We start from the raw sequence: 24,097 nt of genomic DNA on the forward strand, positions 1-24,097 counted from the left end.
TCCACTGACATGTAATCTTGGAGGAGGTTTGTGATACTATCTTCAATACCCTCCTTCTTCATAGAAGCAAGTAATCATCTGATATTAAGGTATCAATCATATAAATATAGAGTTAAGCCACAATGGCTATTGTCCCTGAGAAAGGCAGAAGCCATTTCTGGTTGCTCCTCCTTGATTGGTTCTTTTCTTGTAGTTGCTTTCTTTTTCTTTTTTAAACTTATCTAACAAAATAAAAATATTGCAGGCTTCTTAAAAGGCTGCTTTAGGTCTGGGAGAGGGTCGCTGAAGTTTTCCTTTCAAACTGGAATTTGAGACAATGATTACACAGAGACAGCATGAGATAAAAAGAAAAATGGCATCAATTGAAATCTCCCCCCCCCTCCTTTATTTCACAATTGGAGAAGGAATTCCTGAATGATGGTGGCTAATGAAACAAGATTTAACTTTGCCCAGCCTATTGCAATGGTGGCTCTAATTCTGTCATGGAAGCTGGCTGGGTGACTTTGGGCCAATCCCTCCCTATCAGTTCAACCCACTTCACAGGGTCGTGATTGTGGGGAAAATAGAAGGAGGGAGCATTATCATGCTGCCTTGAGTTGTACAAAATAAATACAAAGGAGAAATCTAATAACTAAATATATAACGTTGGCGGTTGCCCAATGATAGATTAGCACAAATATCTATTTAAAAATATGATATGTATTGCAGTAAAAATTCATAAAAGTAAAAAATTAAAAATTGTCTCATACCGAACCTTTGCACAAGCATGTTGTTAAGGAAGAAGAGAACAACCCTAGAGAAAAGTCTGTGTGTGTGTAAAAAAGTATAGGAGCATTAGGGTGGGGAAAGGGGAGAGTTATTGTCACTGACTTGATTCAGCTATGCCCTGCCTATGGTACAGACAGAACCCAGTGAGATTTGCACACCAAATTAATCACCTGGTAGCCAAAAATATAGACAATAGTTTGCAGTTTCATTTGTTTTTGTAATACTGGAGATCCTTCTGTCTGGAAGCCCCCTGTGGCTTGGAAGCTCCCTGAAACAGCAAACATGACAGAACGTAAGAAATAGTAAATATTCTGACATTCATGGTAATTATTTAATATTATCATATCAATGTATTTAATATACATAAAAGATTATCCATGCTGATTTTCTCATGCTTTTCTGATAAATCATTAAGCCAGTGTTTCTCAACCTTGGCGACTTTCAGATGGGTGGACTTCAACTTCCAGAATTCCCCAGCCGGCCATGCAATTTATTTATTTGAAATATTTATCCAGGGGATGTCATGATGAGTTACAACTTTTAAAGAATACACACATTCAAATCGCAAAGTGTCATTTGGTCAGTAACCACACAAAACACTATGTTAACAGACCCCAATATAAAGAGCCTGTTGAGTACATTCAGCTGATGAAGATTTTCTATAAACTGAAATAGAATCAAATGGTAAAGATTTTTCCTAGGTGGCTTTTCAGGTAGGAAGAAGGGGTATTTGCAAGTTAAAATCCTTCTCCCTTAAAAAGAATCTGGCACATGCAAAATTAACATGTCAGAGAAAAGGGCTTTATCCTCATGCGTCAGTGTCACTTTCTTACATGCAAGGAAAAAGAGTTCCATTGCTTGCTTACAAACCCTCCACTGTGACTATTTAAAATGCATTTCATTGTGCGTTCCTCCTTTCTACAGAATCTGGAACATTTCTTAGGGAACAAAGAGTTAGAGAGGCAAAAAGCAGAAACCTCCTGCTATATTCCACAGTATAGTTTCAAAGGGAAATCCAAGAGTGGAATTGCAGAATGTTTTTAGTTTATTTTCAGTAGAGCCTGATATGGATAGCTCTTTCTTTTCAGAGATAATTTCAATAAACACCAAAGATAGTGGTATGACTTCCAGAGGCCGAAAAATGTCAGTGATGAATTGCTTCGTATGTGAACATCCCACACTGGAAAGAAGATTAGGGAAGCAAATCTGAAGAAACCTCAGCAATGATATAGTTTACAGATTAAAGCAAATCTTGAAGATGCATTCCTGATTTATTCAATCTTCCGATACCATTTTGAACTCTGAATCCTTTCAAAAATCCAAGTTCATCCTCCAGTCCAACACATTACTAAGCAGCTGTATTTTCCCACATGTAGTAGTATGGTTGTACACACTTCAAAAATGTTTGGAAAGAAATGTTTTGCAGCTTGCACAAGTAGCAGCATGGCGCCTCTCTGTTATTTGCTAAAGCACATCTTTTTTTTAGACTTCTAAGTGGGTGGGGGGGTGCTTTATCTGTAATGCATTGACTCCTTAAAGCAGCTGCACTTTTTTTCAGGCTCATATGTATACCTGAAAATGAGAGGCTGCTTTAACAGAGAGGTGCCATGCTTGCACTTTTCCCAGAACATTTATGAGGCATGCACATCCCTACGAATTATGCCTTGATAGTTATCCGTCATAAGTGAGCTATCCACATCTACATAAACATCTGCATATATAGTATTTTACCTTTCGTTGAAGCCAATCAATTAAGAAGTTTAATATGTACATTGTAATGCAAGTGGAGATTGTATTTTTTATTTTCAAAGCCATAGTGCTAATTGCACATTCTGTGTTTTTACCTGCTTCTCCCAGCCCAGTAAAAGTGGGGAAGCAACCAAACTTGCAGCAGAGTCTTGCAGAGCTGGAGGAATGAGCACAAAGAGAGTGATTCCATGTCCGGGTTTTCCCCTCTTTTTAAAGAACTTACCGGCACTGTGGAAGAAAGTGCTGCTTCGTTGCTTTTAGTTATCATCTTTAGCTGATCAAGATTGCTGATCAATCAGTATTAAAAAAAAAAAAAAAGATTAAATTGAACAAATGCCATTGCCCACTCGTCTTGTAAGAGGAAGGAAAGACTTTTTTTTTACTTTTATTGCAACAAATTATAGTCCACCTTATCACAGGACTCAAGTGATTCACAAACCATAAAACAGAATAAAAACAACAGAATAATTTCCACTAAAACCCAGAAATGCTGGTCCACAGTTATGGTTAAAAAACTAACCATTCAAAACAAAAAAAATAATGAAAAATATGCATTCAGTAGTCACAAACCCACAAAATGAAATCATTTTGGACACCTTTCTGCAACTCAACAGCATGGGAGCCATCTGGACCGCTGGGGGCACACTGGTCCAAAGCAGTGGGGCAGCCATTGAAAAGGGCTGTGTTCAGGCTTCCACCCCCACACCTTCCACAGTGGGCACCCAAGGCATCCTTCCTGGATGGACTGCATAGGAGAGGCAAATTCTGTTTGGAGAAGACAGGTTCTAAGCACATGGGGAGCCAAGGCATATAGGACGACATAGGTTATTATTATGCCAGCCCCATTAGGTAGACCAGGCCAAAAAATCATCTCCCCAGGTAGGTTAATACTACTTCCACTGAGACTGATTATAACAACAGAATCTTGCCAGTCTGATTTTGAGGTACCTCCCCCTCCTCCTTATACCTCAGTGAATTAGGGAGGCATCTGCCCAAGTCACTTCTGAATACTATTCAGAACTCATTCGGGACTTAAAAAATGCTTCAGCCCTTTCTGCCTAGGTAATGGCTCTTGCATATCTCCTTACTCTCTACAATTAGCACTTTGAACTGAACTCAGAAGCCTGTTGGCAACCAATGCAGCACCCACAAAACCAATCTTAGTCCGTTAAAATGGCTTTCACCCACCAGCAAGTTGGCCGCTACGGTTGTCTGTGCCAACGATACTTTCCAAGTATTCAAAGGCAGCCCCAGGTAGAGCACATTGCGGTAGTCTATTCTCAGGGTTAAGGGCCATTAGGCCATCAGTGCCATTAGGGCTTCCTGTTCCAAAAGAAAATCTGCAACTGGAACACCAGAACCCCCCCCCCGGTGACTTTTCTGAAATAGATTGCTAAAACAGGAATATTACAGGCAAAAAGAGGAATCTAGGAACAGAATAAGATTATACCGTTTTAGTGTGTTTGCAGGCTCCAACTGAACACAGTTTTCCTCCCCTGGTGCAGCCCGGCTTCCTTTGCCTTTGGCAGGGGAACTGACCCACTCTCTGAAATACTAAATGTTGTTCAGTCCTCAGCCTTACCTCTCAGGCAGGCTAACTGACCAACTTTCTAAATGTCCTTTTCAAGCACTGTGTATACATTTATTTGTTTGATTTTGTTTTAAAAGACACACATTTAGAAAAAGTGGCAAAATGGCTCCAAGCAGAGGAGGAAATAAATGTGTTCTTGAAGCCCCAGGTGCCAGTTGGTCAGTTGTGCTCTGGCAGCTTCTCCTGCACATTCTGGATGAAAGCTAAATGCATGAACAGAATAAGTGAACTTCTATAGCAGCCTCATTGCTCCAATAACACTCACTGGTGCAATTTTTAGTGCATGGCTTCACTGATACTTTGGGTCTGGGTACATGTTTTTGTAATCATAATTGAGTTAATTATGCTACCCTTATCAAAATTTGTAATTATTAGCTGTCAGTGAAGTATGTAATGGGACATTAGTTGAACAAATATATAAATAAATGAATATGACTTTATATCAGTCACATCTTACATTTAAGGTGTACACTTAAAATGTATTTGCTGAATGATTAAAATATCTAAGTAATCATAGTTTCCCACGTTTTATTTGCAAAAATTCTATCATTAAGAACAGAAAGTATCTGACCATATGTACAAACTGGAGATTATAGGAGTCAAAGTGCAACACAGCTGAAGGATACCAAGTTAAGAAAAGTTCTATTACATAAATAAAGTACCTTTCAACTTATTTAGGTATCTATCATTATACAGGAGTATCTTTTTATCATGGTTGCAGGTAACATGAGCTTGTTATTTAAATACCAGTGACTTAAATAAAGTTAACTTTTAGATAGGCTTGAGCAGTAGGCTAAAATGAATAGGATGGAATTCAACAGGGAGAAATATGAAATTCTGCATCTGGATAGGAAGAAGAATAGAATGGAGGAGATCTAGCTTGGCAGTAGTATATGTGAAAGGGATCTGGCTGTTCTTATTGACCACAGTTAAACATGTGCCAGCAGTGTGATTCAGTTGCTAAAAAGACAAATGCTATCTTGAGGTGCATTAACAGGAGCACGGAGTCCAGACCACAGAAAGTAATTGTTCCACTCAACTATGCCCTGGGGAGACCATGCCCAGTTAAAAATGACAGCAACAAATTGAAGCAAGTTCAGAGGAGGTAAGTTGATGAGGTTACAACCAAGTATTATGAGGAACAGTTAAAGGATCTGAGCAAGTTCAGCCTATAGAAGAGATGACTAAGGCAAAATATGACAGCGCACTTCAACTATCTGAAGGATTGTCACATAAAAGAGGGAGTAGAGCTACTTTCTGTTGCCTCTGAAAGCAGGATTAGAACCAGCAAGTTAAAACTATGGGGAAGTACATTCAGGCTAGACGTCAAGAGGAACTTCCTGACTGCCACATGATGTAGTGAGTTTTCCTCCTCTAGAGATCTTCAAACAGAGATTGGGTGATCATCTGTCAGAGATGCTATAGAGGATCCTGCACCAAAACTAGATGATTTTTAACATCCCTTCCGATTCTATGATTCTATGAGCAGCTGTTTTTTTCTCATGTTCTGTACACACATATATACAAATCCAAAAGCTTGCTTTTACAAATTTGCTGTTTTTCTCATAGTACTTCACTCCTATACCATAATTTGTTATCAAAATTTCTGAACAAAATTTTCAACATTTTACTAAGTTCTGATGATGAGGAATGATCTGCTTTAGAACCTTACTCAATTCTAGTACTGCTATCCTTTGTCTCTCTTCCTCATTAATAGAAAATATGAGATGTTGTCAGATTCATGGAAGGAGACCTGGATGTGCTCCAGGGCCTGGGAGTCAGGAGGTTAGATGCCTATTGAGAGGTCTCTATTGTTTCATTGGGTTCATCTTTGATTACAATTGTTGGTTGTTTATTCTTTCCTAATATTATTGTTATTGTTTTAATGTATTATTAGCCACCCAAAGTCACAAGATAGCACAAAGTCATTAAAAATATACATCACAATAGCTATTATGTTACATCCAGAATCAGCAGATGTAGAGTACATTCAAATAGCAGTTGCATGGAACATAAGCAGGAGGGTGTTATTGTACTTATATTCTGCTTAAGTGCTTGCTATTGGGGTTGGGCACTGTAAGATTAAAATGCTGGAATAGGGATACCTTTGGTCTTCTGATTTAACATGATGCGACTCTTCTAATGCTTTCATTATGCTACTTTTGAGAAGACATTCAACAGAATACTGCAATCTGTCCAGTTGTTTAGTGGCTTCTCAATTATTATTTGCATTGATAGAAGAACATTAGTATTGCTGATCATGAAATTGTGGCTTCATCCTTATGAAATGCAAAAATTGTTTAATTAGATAATGCTTCCTTGGTTCATCATAACTGCTCTGTTTCAGAGTATCAGTCAGTGCTCCCACTACAATATCTTGACTAGATGAGCACATGGCATTTAACGTGCATGCTGGCTGATGAGCATGATCCAAGAGAAAAAATTGAGTAGCCATTGCAAGGTGATATAGAAAGATAGAAATGGCTTTATTTGAGGAGAGAGAAGCAGGGAAGGGAATTTATCATACATCCCATTATAAACTCAAGTACTTTATATGCTTGCTATAATTATACAATATTAACTCTGGCTTTTTATCAATGGCATCTCTGATACCTAGAAGACTCCTTTTATGAAATGGCTTATGACTAATAAATGCACAGGGTGTTAAGAAGTCACAGTGAGCAACTACTGTATAGAAGAGGCTACCCCATCAAATACATCAGGAATGTTTTCAGTATTGCATGAGAAAATATTGCACATCACAACATGACAACTCCATTATAGAATTAAACTGCAACTGAGAAAGAAACAGCATATGTTAAGGGCAGAGGCCACATCTATGCAAATGCCTATGGGACTGTGAGACCACTGCAAAGTAACACCTAGGATAAAGAGGCACTTTGCACTGATTCCCTACCCTTTACTTGACTTGTATACTTTCCGACCAACAGAAGTCCTGCCGCACATCATAAAGTGCCCAGGCAATTTCGATTTATTTTATGTACAATTATTATCAGACCAGTATGATTCTGTTTCTATGAATGTGGCCAAATTTGGTTATACTGTCTGCAAAGCTAGACAAGCTTTGATTGCATTAATTACCTAGTCACGAATTGTTTTATTTTGTTCCATTCGCTGTTGATTGATGTATTTTGGCCAGTGACCATAATAATGATATGTATGTATATAACATGGGCAATTCTTCCCAAACCAGTTTCAAACACAAAAACCAACACAGACACTGGATCAAAACAATGAGACAGCAAGATGTTTGTATGGAGTATGTGGTTCTTCTCTTTGGAAGGGTGATATGCCTTTTATCAACCCATCCGATGGCTTCCACCATAAGAAAATGTACCAGGGAAGACCTAATACATGTATGACAGGAAGCTTCAGGAACACCCTTCAAAGGCACTTCAAGGAGTGCCCTGGGAGAGTTCTTAAAATTGCATTCACTGACTGGATCTGGTCAAGCTGGTAAGTACTGTATTGAATTAGATGTCTGTGAGTGAAGAACAAATAAATGGTTTAATCACAGCTCTCCAATCACAGTATTTAAAGAGAGAGAGATTTAAGTCATAGTACAGTATATCAAAAGTGTGTTACGGTATTTAAGTGCTTTTCTCTCCCAAAAAATGTAAAATACTTTTAATGAAATCTTTGGACCTTGGGAGGGTGAAACAACAGTTTTTATCTGAAAAATGTTGGATGTTTATTTCTATCTGACTCTGCATTTATGTCGATATACATCCTAGAATCATGGAATCATAGGGTTGGAAGGGACTTTGGAGGTCTTCTAGTCCAACCCCCTGCCCAAGGCAGGAGTCCTCATACCATCCTGGACAAATGGTTGTCCAATCTTTTCTTGAAAACCTCCAGCGATGGAGAACCCACAACTCTGGGAGGCAAGCTGTTTCACTGCTTAATAGTTCTCACTGTCAGGAAATTCCTCCTTATTTCCAGGTTGGATCTACCTCTGAAGAGCTTCCACCCATTGCTTATTGTCCTACCCTCAGGTGCTATGGAGAATAAATCAACGCCCTCTTCCCTGTGGCGTATCTTCAAGTATTGGAAGACTGCTATCATGTTTCCCCTCAGTCTTCTCTTCGTTAAGCTAAGCTTACCTAGTTCCTTTAACCATTCTTCATAGGTTTTAGCCTCCAGACCCCTTATCATACTTGTTGCTCTTCTCTGCACTCTTTCTAGGGCTTCAGCATCTTTTTTGTATTGTGGTGACCAGAACTGGACACAGTATTCCAAATGTGGCCTCACCAGTGCAGTATAGAGCGATACTATCACTTCCCTTAATTTTGATACTAAATTCCTGCTGTACTGACACTCTGTAATGTTGGTGCCAGTTAACAAAACAAAAAAGCTATACTCTCCTGGCCCTAGTGTCTCTCCTTTCGAAATTTTATGAAGGCAATATTTATACAAATTATTGGCAAAAACCTGGGGAAGGAGGGAGAAGAAAAGGAAATGGAAATAATTTCCCTCCCCTTCCCACCTCTCAAAATTTATTTTGAAGACTTCATGTCTGCTAAAGTTGCTGCATTGATCTTTCTGTAATTTGGCAAGCCCCTTTGCCAGTGCCATATGTCTAGTGTATGTCGTTTTTAAAAAAAAATCCCCTCCACATGTGAAATAATAACAACAGACATAAACAGCCCTTTTTCTTAAAACCCTACATTCTAAAATTTTCTCTAGAACAAAATTCCATCAACATATTAATCTAAAGCATGGCATATCTCATCTCTGAAGAAACAGTTTTGTCTAAAAAAAAAATCATTTAATTCCTCTAGGTTATTGGCAGCTCACTTTTTAAAAACATTAATAATGCTAATAATATGACATTTAAGAGCACTCAGCACAAAAGCCATGCACCAGAGTATTCCAACAAAGTATTCCAAATTGGAAAAACAAGAGCATCCATTTATTGATTCCAAATGATCAATATGGAAGAGATGGGGTTTTCTATTTCCAGATCAAGATTTGGATTTGGGACTTGAGTTGTGGGAGGAACAAATTAGTCTGAGAGGAACTGAATTCTGTTTCTGAATCACCAAATCAGCTTCTGACCCTGTGTTCAGTTAATATCCTTGGTGCTTGCATTCACCAATTCAATATAGTTTTTTCATTCACATGTCCACGATCAAAAGATATAACAATTGTAATGTTATGAAACAGAGCTTTAATAGTTATGACACCCCCTCTGCAGAATGAAATGCCAGGTAGCATTTATGCTCCCTTCTTAAGTTTTAAAATGGCCTGCAAAACTTTTTTAAAATTGCTGATTTTTATTTATTCCATTTGTAATTTTACTGGCTCCTTTTATCATTTTCCATAGATTTTATGGAATCTTAGATAGATTTTGTGCAATTTTACACTATACTTCTTTCATCACATAGACTTGAATTTTAAAAATCAGCACATTTTTAAAAATATTATCATTTGGGTTTAGCAGGGGATCCAGGAACATCTCAATTCATCCATCAGCATAATTTTACTACGGGGCTTTAGATATCTTGAGGGCTTGCAGAAACATTTGAAAACATCCTTTCAAAAATTCTAGAACTTTCAGCAACCGTGCTTTCTATACCCATCCCATCTCTCCAAGAATCAAGAATCTCTCCCATCTATACCCATCCCATCTCTCCAAGAATCAATTTCCACAATCCATAGTTGCAAACTCACAGCACAAAGGGTAAAGAGGCTGCAATTTGCAGTTCCAAACAAGGCTGAATCAGTGTCATATTACATTTGTAACTCACTTGTTCTCTAAGAGCTCTAAGTGGTAGTCATATGAAGTAGATTCACTCAATAAGGACTTGAAGTTGGATCTCCCCTGACCCAGTCCAACACTTCGACCACTTAGGCACTAGTTCTCATGTTTTCCTGGCTTACTCAAAAACAGCTTGACTGAAGAAGAGAAGTTCTTGGAACCACCACTGCTTAATTAGCACCAGTACCTCTGTGGTGCAAGTGCCTTTACTAGCTTAAGCTTCTCCTCCAGTTATAAGATAGACCATGTAGTCATGGCAGTCCATGCTCTAGGAACTCTTCCATTTAGATTAGAGGAGTGAATCATTCACAAGACCACCACTGATGATTGTCTGAGAACTACAGCTAGTGCAAAAAATGGCTAGGAAAGTTTTAACCAGGACTTAGTTGACACTAATCTTGTCATATTTATATGGCTGCCCTGTTCATTTCTGACCATCATTCAAAATGTTGAGTAGCGCTTTTAATTGCTTGCAATCTAATGAACTGTCTCTTCCTATCTTAATGCCTTAAGATCCTCTTTTTAGGTTCTTCTCCAAGGTCCCCTTGTGCTGAAGCCCAGAAGAAACTGCTAGAAACAAGGGCTTTTCAGAGATGACTCAGTTATGAAATCCTTGGGAACATTTGACTGAACTAGTATTATTTTCTTTCACTTTCCAGGTCCAGATATTTTTATTCTCCCAAGGTATAAATCCTTTACCTTAATGCCTCTAGTATGTTTGTTGGCTTAGGTTTAATTTTATTGCCTGGTTAGTTTAATTTTATATTTTTTATTTTATTTGTATTTTATCAGCCTGACTTTGTAACAACTTTTTATTTTAACAACTTTTTATTTGCTTCTGCAAATTTTATCACATTACTTTTTTGGTGGTGTTTTTTTATATGTTTGTTTTATACTGTCATGTTACATTATACAACACCTAAAGAATCTGTTTTAAATGTAAATAATATATCAATCTGAATCCATATAGCTAACAGTGGCTTGATCTCTGGAATAATCTGACTCTATGAATAGTAAAGATTCTTGTCTGTGTTTTATTTACACACACACACACACACAGATAGACACACCCTTATCTATGCGGCCAGATAGAATTGCCTTGAACGCCTTCCCCCGGTTTTCTCAGTAAGGATGGAGTTAAGATTTATACTGGACAGGCGTAGAGGGTTAGTGAACTGTATTGTTCTTTTCCTCTGAAGTAGAGAGGCATACAGACTCACTGGTTGTGCTTAATGCTCTGAGAAATCCAGCGATGGACTAGAAACTCTATCTAACAAATTCAAATGCAATCTCCACCATTTCTAGTGAAAATCAAAACATTGCAGGGACTGGGACAGATTCCTGCTTGAGAGGCAAGGCAATCACTCATCAGCAGCCAGAACACTTCATTTTTAATGTATGGAAAATTCATCTTTTCGAGATAAAGAACTGCCTTGGTCCAGAATAGCTTTATTTTATTTTTACTGTGTAGTGCACCTAGTACTGAGCAATGCAAGGAAGGAAATGTTATTTTATTAAGACATCATTTTAGATAGTGAAGTCCTTCAAAAAAGAAAAAGAAAACAGATGGGGTGTGTGTATGCTCAAAGCAAAAAACAAAACACCTCCAAAGAGATCCAAACAGCTGGGAGCAAGCGTCTCTCCCAGCAAACACTCTCCATCAAACCACTTGCTCCGTGCCCAAAAAAGGAAATCTGTGTAATGTCTTTCAGTTGCATGCCTAATAATTAAAATTCACAAGCTTACCAAATATCAGGAATGGTATTCAGTATACTAAAGCCATATTCAGGCATTATGCTTCAACTACAAAATAACTCTCCGCCCTCCCATTCCAATTCTGAATAAATTACGCAGCTGAAATGAAGATTGGGGGATCCAGGAGATGCATTTGAAATGGAAAGATGGTGAGCTCCCGCCAGCATAAAATAAGTAGCTGGGTTCAGAATCCTTCTCTTTAATTCTAAGAGAATGGGTTGTTCACCTGACTCAGGTTTCTGGATCTTGGGGTTATAAACGCAAAAGAAGTAGATCCAACAAACTCAGAGTCTACCCGGCCTTGTTTTAGGGCATCATCTTACACTGGAATTGGGCTGGCTTTGATTGAAGCCCTGCGGACATCAGCATAATATCAGACAATAAAATAATACTGTGATAAGATACTAAGATCCCAAGGGACATGTCAGAACTTCCCTTGATGCATCACCAGAACACTCTGCCATCAACCTGCTCCAGATGTGAAGATCCATCACTAGAAGAGCAGAAACAGGGCAGAACCATTGCTTTGATACAGGAAACCTGGAACAGGAGCACACATGCCTGGTCTCATATTTTGGGGTGTGTATTTTAGGGGGAACCAAGGGCACCAATAGGTAGGACAGGGTTGTGTTATGATGATACAGGGAATTTTTCCCAGTACATTTTTCCCAGTACAAATTTTTCCCAGTACAAAATGGTAAGAGACTATGTCCCAGTTTTTTAGCAAAAGAAACTCCAGGGGCAGCAAAACAGGGATTTAGGGGGAAAACCCTATTGCACAATTTCAATCTATGGCTACCTTTCATCAAAGAATAATTAAACACTGACCCAAGAAAATTATTTCCCTTTGTTTCCAATAGGAAGCACTTCTGAATTAATAATCATCTAATCCATGTCCCCACATTAGGCTATATTGTAATTCTGCTCCCAGTCATACCACACCACCACTAGTACAGAAACTCCACTTGGGAGACTGTACAGTAGCTCAGGTCAGGTAATAGCGGACTTCTCTGTGGGATTGTCAATAAACTGCATGATCAAATCCTAGAGGGCATAACATCTTTCTATATAACTGCTGCCTTACTCTTACCTTTCATGTGCTTTCTGTGTATGAGAGATTGTGACATTTTTTGTGTAGTAGAGCCTAGCATTATTACTATTGTTCAGTATTTATCACTAAAACAAACACATGTGTGTATGTTTGTGCATATTTATGTGATAACAGATATGTACATGGGGAGAGGAGAGAATACACCCCCACACACAAACACAAACATACTGTGCACACATTTGATATTTGTAGCCTTCCTGTATTTCAGAGTTGCTTTGACTCATCTTACACAGCAAGCTTAAAAACTCAACTACTGATAAACATTTATTGTTGTTAATTATATGAAAATATAAATCTTAAAAAATCAGATTTAGTTGCATTGGACAGCTGTCAAATCCAATTTTAATTACAAAAGGAGTAAGACAAGGATGTTTATTGGCTCCTATTTGTGTGTGAGAGAGAGACAGAAAGAGAGATGATAGAGAGATATGTATAGGTAGTCCTTTGGGTTCAAAGAAGACACACTGTTGTGCAGTTCATCAGTAAGCAAAGGTGGCTCTGCAGTCCCAGTCTGGAAATGCAGAGTCTAGCACAAGACCTCCAGGTTGGAGACACGGTCTTGCCAATGAATGCCAAGGATGAAACAGAGAGCGTGCATGTGAAATTTCTCCAGTTGTTTGATGTGCCTTTGGTACAGAGTCCAGGACTCACATCCATATAGGAGAGAAAGGATAACCACAGCTCTGTAGACTTTCAGCTTTGTGGTGATACAGTATGGATGTTGTGTTGATTGAGTACTCTAATACACAGCTGACCCAGGACCTGGCTAATCTTGCTAATCCTGGAGTCAAAAAGATCCATCTTTTTGGGCAAAAGATCCATCGTTCGAGATGATGCTTCCCAAGTATTTGAAGCTGTTTACATTTGTCAGCTGGGTGTCATCAACAGGGATATTTGGTTCTAAGGGGTTGGTATTGGCACAGGCTGGTAAAGTACTTCAGTCTTTTAGTACTTCAGGCCAAAGAGCATAGCTTCTTCAAGAAGAGTTTCTTGGCCCCTATTTGTGAGATGATTGATAGATAGATAGATAGATAGATAGATAGATAGATAGATAGATAGATAGATAGATAGACAGACAGACAGACAGACAGACAGACAGACAGACAGACAGATGTACACACATACATACATGTGTGTACACACGCGCACACAGGCACACACACACTGCCTAATTAAACATCTCCAGGAACTGATTTGCATACCCAAAACTGTCTGCCAAACATCCGTCTTATTCTATACCAACAATGCCCCAATCCTACCATTAACAAAGATCATCCCCAGAAATTATCTCAATGCCTTAGCCCATATAGGGAGGAACAGATGGTTATAAACCACCAAAAATGAAAGTTACGGTGTTTTCTAACAGCACTAACATCCATATTGGCTTCTAGATAACCAACCTAGAGAGCAAATCCAATACTTTATATACTGAAAAATACATAGGGCTGTACATGGGGTTGTACTTGAAGACCACTCAGAAGTTACAACTGGTCCAGAATTCAGTGGCTCGCACAGTGTCGGGAGTCTCTAAGTTTGTTCATATTACACCCCTGTTGTGTGAGCTACGCTGGCTCCCAGTTTTATTCTGGGTGCAATTTAAGCTGCTGGTTATTACCTTTAAAGCCCTACATGGCATGGGACCAGGTTATCTGCAGGGCCGCCTCTTCCTGAGGACATCTGTCCATCTCACCAGAGCGGATAAGGTGGGCACGTTCCAGGTCCCTTTCCTTAAATATTGCCATCTTGTGGGTCCTCAGAAATGTACTTTGTCTGTTACAGCCCTTGCCCTGTGGAACACCCTCCCCCCTGAGATCTGACAGGCCTCTACCCTTTTATCTTCCAGACAGCACTTAAAACCTGGTCTTCCCCCAGGCATTGGGATAAGGTGAGGTCAGGGTGGGACGAGAATGTGGGTGTATCAGAGAAGTATGGCTGTGGCACCAGGCTTTTCTGTTTTTAGTTTTACGGCTATTGGTTTTACACTGTTTTATATTGTTTTATTCATTATAAGCCTCCCAGTGTTGTTTTAAGATGGGCAGCTATATAAATGTTTTAAATAAATAAATAAATAAATAAATAGCCACTATTAGTTCTATGAGATAAGAAAAGCTAAGCCCTAAAATTGGCAATAATAAATTGTATAGATATGATTACTATATCTAATCTTTCTTTGCTTTTTTGATCCAAATTCTGGTCTGTAATACTAATAAAGCTTTGTGTTTTGCTTTTGGTGGTGGTGGTGGTGGTGTGTGCATGTGTTTATGTACACATGTGTGTGTCTGTGTGTGTATGAGAGAGAGACTTGTGTCTGTATCTCAAGACTATAACATTAGGCATCAGTAGTTCTATAAAGCCAAAATGAAGACCACATACAACCTAAATGGACCACAAATAAAATGAAACTTGTGTCTGAGTTCACATACCATGCTAAGCTGTACAACAATTTTGTTTAGTGTAATCAGTGCACCCAGCTATTTGATTTCTACACCATCTTAGGGGCTTAGCATTACATGAGAACAAGACAGCTTCAGATTGTTTAACAAACCATGGCTTAGCATGATATATCAACCAAGATTATATAGTAATGGACAAAGAATTGGAAAGTAGGTTAGAAAGACCTGGCTTGGAATTTCTACAAAGTCATAAAGACCTCTGGGTAAGTCTTAGAAAATATTTGGATTATTGTCAGGATAAAATTATTCCATGTACATTTTTATGAGCTTCTAGGGGAAAGGGTACAACACAAATGTTCCATCTAGATAATAAGAAGAATTCAGTACATTAGGTATACTACACAGAAGACAGGAAGAATTAACAAGACAGTGGCCCTTTGAAGAATGATTAAAGAATTTATACTAAACAATGCACTGGACCAGAGTCAGATGGGATACCATAGTTCAAAGAGGCAACACTAGACACTTCAACAGGATATGTCATTGTAACAAGATCATTCACGGAGAAAGGTCATGAAAACAATGAATTGAAATAGCTAAGTTTAACCTACAGAAAAGGAGAAATAACTATTTATTCAGTTGTTTACAGTGTTTGTCTGCTACAACTATCCCAGTATACTGATAATCTTCACCTGCTGTAATAATCACCACAGTTAAAACTCAATGTTTCATGTTTTAACACTAGGGTATACGTTATTACTGGGTGGCACCAAGGTCATACAGTTTCTTTCTCATCTAACGTAGCTTTGTTATGTATGGGCCTGGATACCTGCAGGGGGAAGCTTCTACAAGTATAGACTTATCCTTCAATATGAGAATTTAAGTTCCCATGGCAGCTTATAAACATTGGCCTGGCTCATTCATATTGCTAAAAGTTGAGGTAGTTTGTTGTTGGATTAACCACACTGCTTTAATATTTGCACATAATCTAGGATTTATTTTAATTACAGTTTATCAAATAAGCAAGCAAAAAGCCAGACAGAGTCAGGATTAGGATTCATCCATCACATTAAGCTATAATTTGGTGTGTTTGGATTTTGGTTTACCAAAATGTATGAATTTGAGCAGTTTTTCAGAGCAGTGAAGTATTCACTGATTGTTTACCCAGTTTGTGCTTTGTTTCTTTCATTTCTTTTGTCAGTAACCCCCAAAATGGGCAACTTCAAAAACCAATCAGGAATAATCCAAAATTCTTATTCAGACAGAAAACTTAAAGACAGCCATGACTAAAACAAGTTACAAATGTATAAACAATACATCGTAGTTTCAAACTGTTTTCTTGCAAAAATTAAACTACATTTCCTTTTGAAATGGGTTGACAGGTCATATTAAACTCCCCACCAAGAAAATCCAAATTACATTATAGATTTATGTTATATAAAAAACAAAAATGGATGCAATCTTTTTATTCTTTCCAACCCAATGGAATATTGGAAAGAAGCTATGTAATGGGACTGTCTGTCTATCCATCAGCAGACTAACCTCCCCCAAACTAAACAGAATGAGACCAGATGTGGTACAGAGGGAGAAGCCAGCAAAGCAAAGATCAAGTTTGAAAATGGACCAGATGATCTGTCTGGTATCTGCAGAAAACAAATCCCAGCGAAAAGTCCTTCAATACGTCCCTATGGTAGAAACAGTTGGTCAGATGCTTGGCATACTGCTAACTGTTGTGTTCTAGGTTTCCCTCCCACCTCCCTCCACATCATGTGACCTACAGCAGAGTGTAAGCAACCCACCTTGAGCTTCCTAGTACACACATGTACACAAATACACATAGATGCAATGCAAGTAGAAAGAAGAAACAGACATGTGGAAAATCCACTTAATAGATCAGAAGGAACTTTCCCTTACGTCAGTGTTGTCTGGGGAATTCTGGGAGTTGAAGTCCACTCATCTTAAAGTGGCCAAGTTTGGACAACACTGCCCTACGTAGTTGCTGAAGACCAGTTGATTGCGCTATTCCATTCAGCTCCTGTCCCCAAACAGAGCTGCAATTCAGATGCTAAAGTTACTGATAGAAAGTGAATATCCTTTGGCTTTTATTACAAAGGCAATCATTTACCTCAGTAGAACTGATCAATGTGTATTTGTAACTTCAGTTTTATCTATCTTAAATCATAATTGGTTTGTATGTAGAAAAGAAACAATGTAGCAAATAAAATGAAATAAATCTAGCCAAAAGTAAACAGTTGGGGTCTCATTTATGTCAATGAGAGAATGAAGCATCTGTATAAGTATTATGTAGTTTAAATTATTTTTATTTAAACAGTTGTACCCACAGCAGAAAATATCCTTTTGGACACTTTCTTTTTTTCTTTTTCTTTCACAAAGAAATATATTTAAATATTATTTCTAAATTATTGTGACCATATTAAAAAAAATCTATGAACTATATAGCTGTCACGTTCATGTTAGTCAATACTTTCAAGTCCTTATTCTCCATAAATACATTATTCAGCCTTTACCTTGCAACAACCCTACAAACTATGTCTCTTTAATGTTTATTCTGAAGAAAGCACATTATGTATGATTATTTTGCACAGAGTAAATTATTATAATCTTAACACAGAGCTAGTTATTTGTAGCATTGTATCATGTGGTGGAGCAATTTCCAAGATGATCCACAATCCTAATTTTCAAAGAAGCTCTTGATGCATCAGAATTACTTTTAGTCATAGTAAAGTAATAATAATAAGTCTCTCATGCATAGTAGTTGGATGTGCTTACTGGAAAACAACATGGTAGTTCCAGGACCTGCCAATTGCAGAACCTCAGTCTGATGGGTCTTTCTCTGAGCGACATGCACATTCACTGAACAGACTGAAGCATATGTACAGCAGAGGTGACTCAGAGAACTTGTTTCTTCTCATGAAGACTGTGGCATATTAGATTGTGGTACAAAACTTGTACCTACTGAATCCAGATGGGCATTAGGCATTGCAACATGCCAAGGCTCCCCTAATAACTGAATGTAGGCCACCGTTTCCAGGTTTCATTTTAAAAAAAGAACAGTGTCTAACTCTTCTGAAAACCAAGATAGGAGGCAAAACATGTTACGAATGAAAATGTTCTTAGCAGCAGTAGAATTTATTGAACTATGGAAGGGATTCTGATGCGTGTGTGTGAATATACATATATAATATATATTATACAAGTGTGTGTGTGTGTATACAGTATATCATAAATACGTGTGTATACACACACACACACACACACACATAAGTCTCTGTGTATATATAGATGTATAGATATAGATACAGACACACAACTGAAACAAGAGAACCAGTTTGGTATAGCGGTTAAGGCACCAGGCTAGAAACCAGGACATCATGAGATCTAGTCCAACCTTAGGCACAGTTGGGTGATTTTGGGCCAGTCATTCTCTCTGGGCTCAAGGAAGAAGGCAATGGCAAACCACTTCTGAAAATCTTGCTAAGCATACTGCAGAAACTAGTCCAGGCAGTTGCCAGGAGCTAAGAGTCACGTAAAGGCACACACACAAAAAACGCCTTGAAAAAAGTTTTCCTTTCTCTGCCCTTGCTGGTGGGATTTCATCTCCCCTTCCCTGAGCCCCTTAATATTGAAGCAGTAACCAGAAATTAGCATTTCCCCAGTGGCAGTACAGCTCTCCTGGAAAGACAGCAGAGCCTCTTGTGTGTTCTTTGGAGTGCTGAGTCTAGTGGTAGTCAAGTGGTACTCTGCACTAGAATAGTACAGGTAGTCCTTGGGTTACAAGGGCAATTGGGATTGGGAACTCCACTGCTAAGCAATGTGGTTGTAAAGTGTGACATTATGTGACCGTGTCACTAAGTCCCGGCTGCTGTTGTTAAACGAGGACCACACGAGTCATTAAGTGGGGACCTCACATGATCGCAACTCCTGACTTCCTGCCAGCTTCCTCATTGACTTTGCTTGTAGGAAGCTGGCAGGGAATGTCAGAAATCATGATCGTGTGACCACAGGGATGCTGCAACAGCTGAAATGATGAGGACCCATCGTAAGTCCCCCTTGTTCAGCACTGTCGTAACTTTGAACAGTCGCTGAACGAATGGTCATAACCCAAGGACTACCTGTAAGTGGGATGCAACTAACCCAACTGCTCTCATGGTCAAAGCTAACATCTTTATGAATGGGTACTATAGGAGAAAAAAAATCTCATTTTTGCTAGTTCAGATGAATGAGAGTTTGGCATCAGGTCTGCAAGACACAAATCAAGGTCAGGTTTATGTAATACCAGGCCAACCTCCCATTTCTCTGTGGGTAAACCAGAGCTCCGGAGAACACATTAACACCAGCAGGGGCAAGACAATAGTCTAGGTTTGCATACATGCTCAGAGTTTCTCCACTGCATGCCCTCACAACTGTATTAACTTATGCTAAACCATTCACTCTCCAGGGCTGTGTGTGTGACTCAGTGACTCTTATGGTGTTCTATGAAACATAAACCAAAGGCAGATGGTTTTTCTTTTGTTCAGAGGTAGATGATATATTGTAAACAGCCTTTCCCTTCACAAAATCCAGCAGCATAGTGGGGATTACAAAAGAAATCTAATGAAGAGCCTTTCCACTAGTTATGCAACTGTAGCTGAACAGATACACATAATTCCTGAAAATGCTGATTGGCTGTCACAGCGATGCCAAGTAATCCTGTATTGCAGATTCTTCTATGAAAGTCCAGGGGGACAAGTGCGACCATAAAATCCAGCTGGTGAGGCAGCATCAGAAAATCATGGTTCCAAGGAATTCTAAACTTGAAAAAACAATCTGACAGTAGAACAAGAGCAGTCTTGTTGACTAGCTAAGCAATAGATGGAATTGTTCAAATCTCATCTCTGTCATGAACCTACAAAGAAAGCCACACCTTCTCTGCCATTACCCTGTATCTGTATAAGGAATCATTATCATCTGCCCCATTGAAAAAAGTCCAAGGTAATGCATGTGCTCAATGCAGAGATGCTAAGCATGATTATTATGAAATGGCCCAAAGCCTGCAAGTTAAAAACTTAGTCTGCCACCTTAATGAAGAAAAGTTAATTGATCCATTCTATCTTTTCAACTGAAGAATCAGTTGATCAGTCAGTAAATAGATAAAACTACTCATATAGCACTCCAAATAAAAAAGTGTTTATTTATTTATACAGTTTAACTACCACCTCGATCCAAATGGTGTTTTCTAGCTCAGGCTACTCAGAAATAAGTCCTGCTGATTTCAACAGAATACATGGCCAAGAAAATCTGAAAAATTGCAGCGTGCTCAAAAATACTCGCTAAATGACTTTGATGGAGGACAGACTAATTGTCTTTTTCCATGCCAAGCTGGAAGAGATTAGTAGGTTATTAGGTGAGGACTAGTAATGGCACTGGAAGATGCTTGAACTTTAGCGTTCCATTAAATGCTTTTCTTCCTCCCCTCCCCACTAGTCAAGGTGGGATTGGGGGGGATAGGAAGGAAGAATGGAGCATAAGGTACTGTTTGGAAGGAGGATACATTATTGACACTCTGGAAAGACATTATTAAATAAATGGTTTCATTAACTGCACAATCCTCAACATGTCTTCTTAAGGCCCACTGAGTTCACCTAGGGATATTCCTAGCCAGAAAGTGAGTACAAGAATATAATCTAAATATTACAGCCTTCTAAAAGCATTTATTAGATTACAAGCTGAATGAAGGTTAGTTTGGTGATATATGCAGTTGGCTACAGTCCCACACTGAGATGTGCATAGAGTCCCTTCAGTTGCAGGGATCCAAGACAAATCCTAGCTTTTCCATTTAATATTTATCCTAATAGTTCTTTAACTCACTCGACGAAGTTCCATAGGTGGGGAGAACACAGAAGTCAGTGATGTGAAAAGCTAACTTCAGGACAGCCCAAGACAGCTTACTGGCCATGTTTGTACAACATGCTTACCCATGGTTAAATGAAACACAGTTTATTCAGTCCCATTCCCTAGGTTCTTTTAACTCACTGAACCCTCATGGGATGGGGTCACAAAACATGCTAAATTAAAATATAGTTAGCCAGTTGGTGATTAAACCTATTATGCAAATACAATGAATCAGGTGGAAACTCCAAGTGCCACTTATTTCCTGCTATTCTTCAGTAAGAGAGGTTACAACCTCCCGGGAATATTTCTGTAAGAAAAAGCACATTATTGGGACCGATGACAGGAGCAAGCAAGTGCACAGCCCATTCCAACGGGGCTGGCACAGGAGAACTTCGGGGAAATGAGGGGAAGAATACTGCAGCCTGTTCGCCGTTCCCGACTCGGCCACCCGAGATGCCTGCCGCCTCCAAGCGAAGGCTCCCGCAACCTCCGTTCCCCGTCTGCAGACGGGAGCCACAGAATGGCACCTGCCAGGTAGGGCGACGGAGGGGGAAGGAGACCGAGGACAACCCCAAAGATTGTGGCGGTAGGGACAGCTCTCCCCACCCTCCCCGTTTGAAAAAGGGCGAACGATCCCGCAAGCCCACGCCCCCCCCAACCCAACACAGGAACCCGAGCAGCAGGAAGACTGGCGCTGCGCTCCAGGGCCCCGGGAGGTTCCCCTCGTCCGAAGGACAGAAAATGGGGTGCGCGGCATTTTACGAGGGAAGCCCCCAGACAAGGCACTCGATCACCGAACCCGCTCGCAGGTATGGCTGCAGCAGACCACCTCCACGCTGCTCAGGCGGCTTGCTGTTTTCTCCCCAAAGCCGCGTCGCTACTCCCTTCGCGGCTGCCGGGAGGCAGGTCTCCATCTCCGGCTGCTGCGGAGTCCCTTCTCCGCCTCCGCCCCAGCTCCGCGACCCTGCAGCTTCACTCCCCGCTTCTTACTCACCGGCTGTGGCGTCTGAGCGGCCAGCCCGCTGGCCTGCCCGGGCGCACGCGAGCAGCAGGAGCCCCAGCAGCGAGGCCAGGACGCACAGCTGCCCCACGCGCAGCTCCTTCCTGCGCCGCCAAGCCTGGCCCCTCTTCGGCGGCAGCATCTCGAAGGACGGCGCGGTGCAGAGCGCCACGAAGGATGCCGGCGCCAGCTCCCGGAGCAAGGCAAGAAGCGCCCTGTCAGCCCTCTCGGCCGTGAGGAGCGAGCCTCGCCTCGCCTCGCCTCGCCTCGCTCGCCGCTCACGCCGAGCCGCCTCCAAGTGCGGTTGCCCGGAGGGCGCGCGGCTGCTCGGCGAGGGCGAGGCGCTGCGCCATAGGCAGGGCTCCCTGGCTGGCGGCTGTTACGCTTAGCGCTCCAGCCGGCCTGGCAGCGGCGGAGATCCGTAGATCGGGGCCCCTCTCGCCGATCGACTCCGCCCCCTCCTCGAGGCTGGGGGCGGGGGCGTTTTCGGGGCCGTCCCGCCTGCTGTCGCCGCCTCTTCTAGCGAATCCCGTTCTTGGGGAACCGGTGGATTTGCTGGGGACAGCCAGAGAGTCCACGCCCCGCTGCCGCCGCCAGAGCCCGCTTCAGTCCCCTAATGATCCAGCCTGGAAAGCTTCGCGTTGTAAGGGACTCCTGTCTCTAAGCAAAGCTTAGGAGGACCAAAAGAGGCTTGGGCAAATTCTTCACGGCTTTCGCCGGCCCATAAGTAGGGCACGCTTTCATTTATCTCCGGGTTTAGCCTCAGCGTCTGCTGAATTTTAGACCGGAAAGCAAAAAGTAACCCTGAGCATGTACAGAGTACTTGACCCCGATCATTGAAGGATGGCGCCTATCTGTTATGTGGCTTAATTTCTCACCAACATCTGTTGAGAGAGGTAGTTGAATGTGAGAACTCAACTGACATGGAAGAAAGAATCTGAGAAAAAAGCAACTTGAGTCGTGAATGGTGGTGAGGATGTGGCAGTTCTGTCTATGATGTCACGTCATAGCTCATTCCTATCTAAGAGTCATCAGGCAGTCATCTCAAGTCATCTTGCCTGAACCAGCTCCAAGATAGGATGCCTGGTCCTATCTAAACAATTGTGGTAAATCTGGCTTCCAAGGAAGGAAGAATTGTACTCTCACTTTTTCCTCATTTTAGAAAAGCGTTGGTGATCTACTTTTGAATATCAGCCCCAATAATTCTATCCCTCTCCCCATTTTTTTTTCTGGCTTTTTAATCAATTTAGTCACCTAATTGTAGCAAGGGTTCTTGGGTTTATTTTACAAATCTACCGTTGGCCTAATAAACTTCTTGCTTCAATATGGATTTGAGATTAAAAAGAGAGGATGTTGTCTTCATTTTATTGCAGGGCTCATTCAGCTTGCATAAGCAACACAAGCAGTGAGGTGAGATCACCAGCAGCATGTGGGATCCAAGAGGAATGCCTGGGAATCCTTTGCTGTGTCATAGAAAATGCCAGGAGCACCACTTCTAGGTTGCACACAGCTCTTATTCCCTGACATCGTTTTCATGTGGCTGCAAGGGAAGGTGAAGATGGAGGGTGTGGAGATAGGGGGTTCCTGTCTGTCTGTCCGTCTGTCCAAATGGCTTGATCTGCTCCATCTGCAAAGGAAGATGACTCCCACAGGAATCCCCTTGGGGATATAACAGACATTTATGGATGGGGTTAATGGCACAGACAGTGACACAAAGATGACTACTGTACATACTAGCTATAAAACTGAAAATTGCTCCATTTGAAATAATTAGCAACAACAGAATTATCTTTCCCCTGAGAAAGTTGGTGGTAATTGACCAGATGGGAGCAGAGGGAGAGATTTTTATTACCAAAATGAATAGAGGTAAAGGCAGTAAATTGGTATAACTGTTTATTCCCCAAAACACAAAACTTTGAGTTTTATTCCTTCATGTTTTTCTAAATATTTAAAATCACATTTCTTCTCAGAGACTCTCCACAAGGAAAATGCAACATTATAAACCATGCTTGCCCACATATGGTTAAAACATGTCTTCAGAATATTCAGGATAACG

The 24,097-nt window shown here is 40.4% G+C and overlaps 1 protein-coding gene across 2 annotated transcripts in view; it reads right to left on the reverse strand.

Annotated features, from left to right (window-relative positions):
* The window catches only part of SLC24A3 (solute carrier family 24 member 3), a 199,601-nt gene extending 177,130 nt beyond the window's left edge, over positions 1-22,471 (reverse strand). For both annotated transcript variants that reach the window (XM_088131436.1, XM_088131435.1), the window contains exon 1: positions 22,036-22,471. In XM_088131436.1, the coding sequence (XP_087987562.1) occupies positions 22,036-22,183 (148 nt within the window). In that variant the 5' untranslated portion in view covers positions 22,184-22,471. The remainder of the gene's footprint in view (positions 1-22,035) is intronic.
* Between the last annotated feature and the right edge of the window lie 1,626 nt (positions 22,472-24,097).

This window comes from Python bivittatus, unplaced genomic scaffold (assembly GCF_059951505.1).
Source record: "Python bivittatus isolate LINGU-HERP-01145 unplaced genomic scaffold, Pbiv_v1 ctg000960_np1212, whole genome shotgun sequence".
NCBI classification, from domain to species: Eukaryota; Metazoa; Chordata; class Lepidosauria; order Squamata; family Pythonidae; genus Python; species Python bivittatus.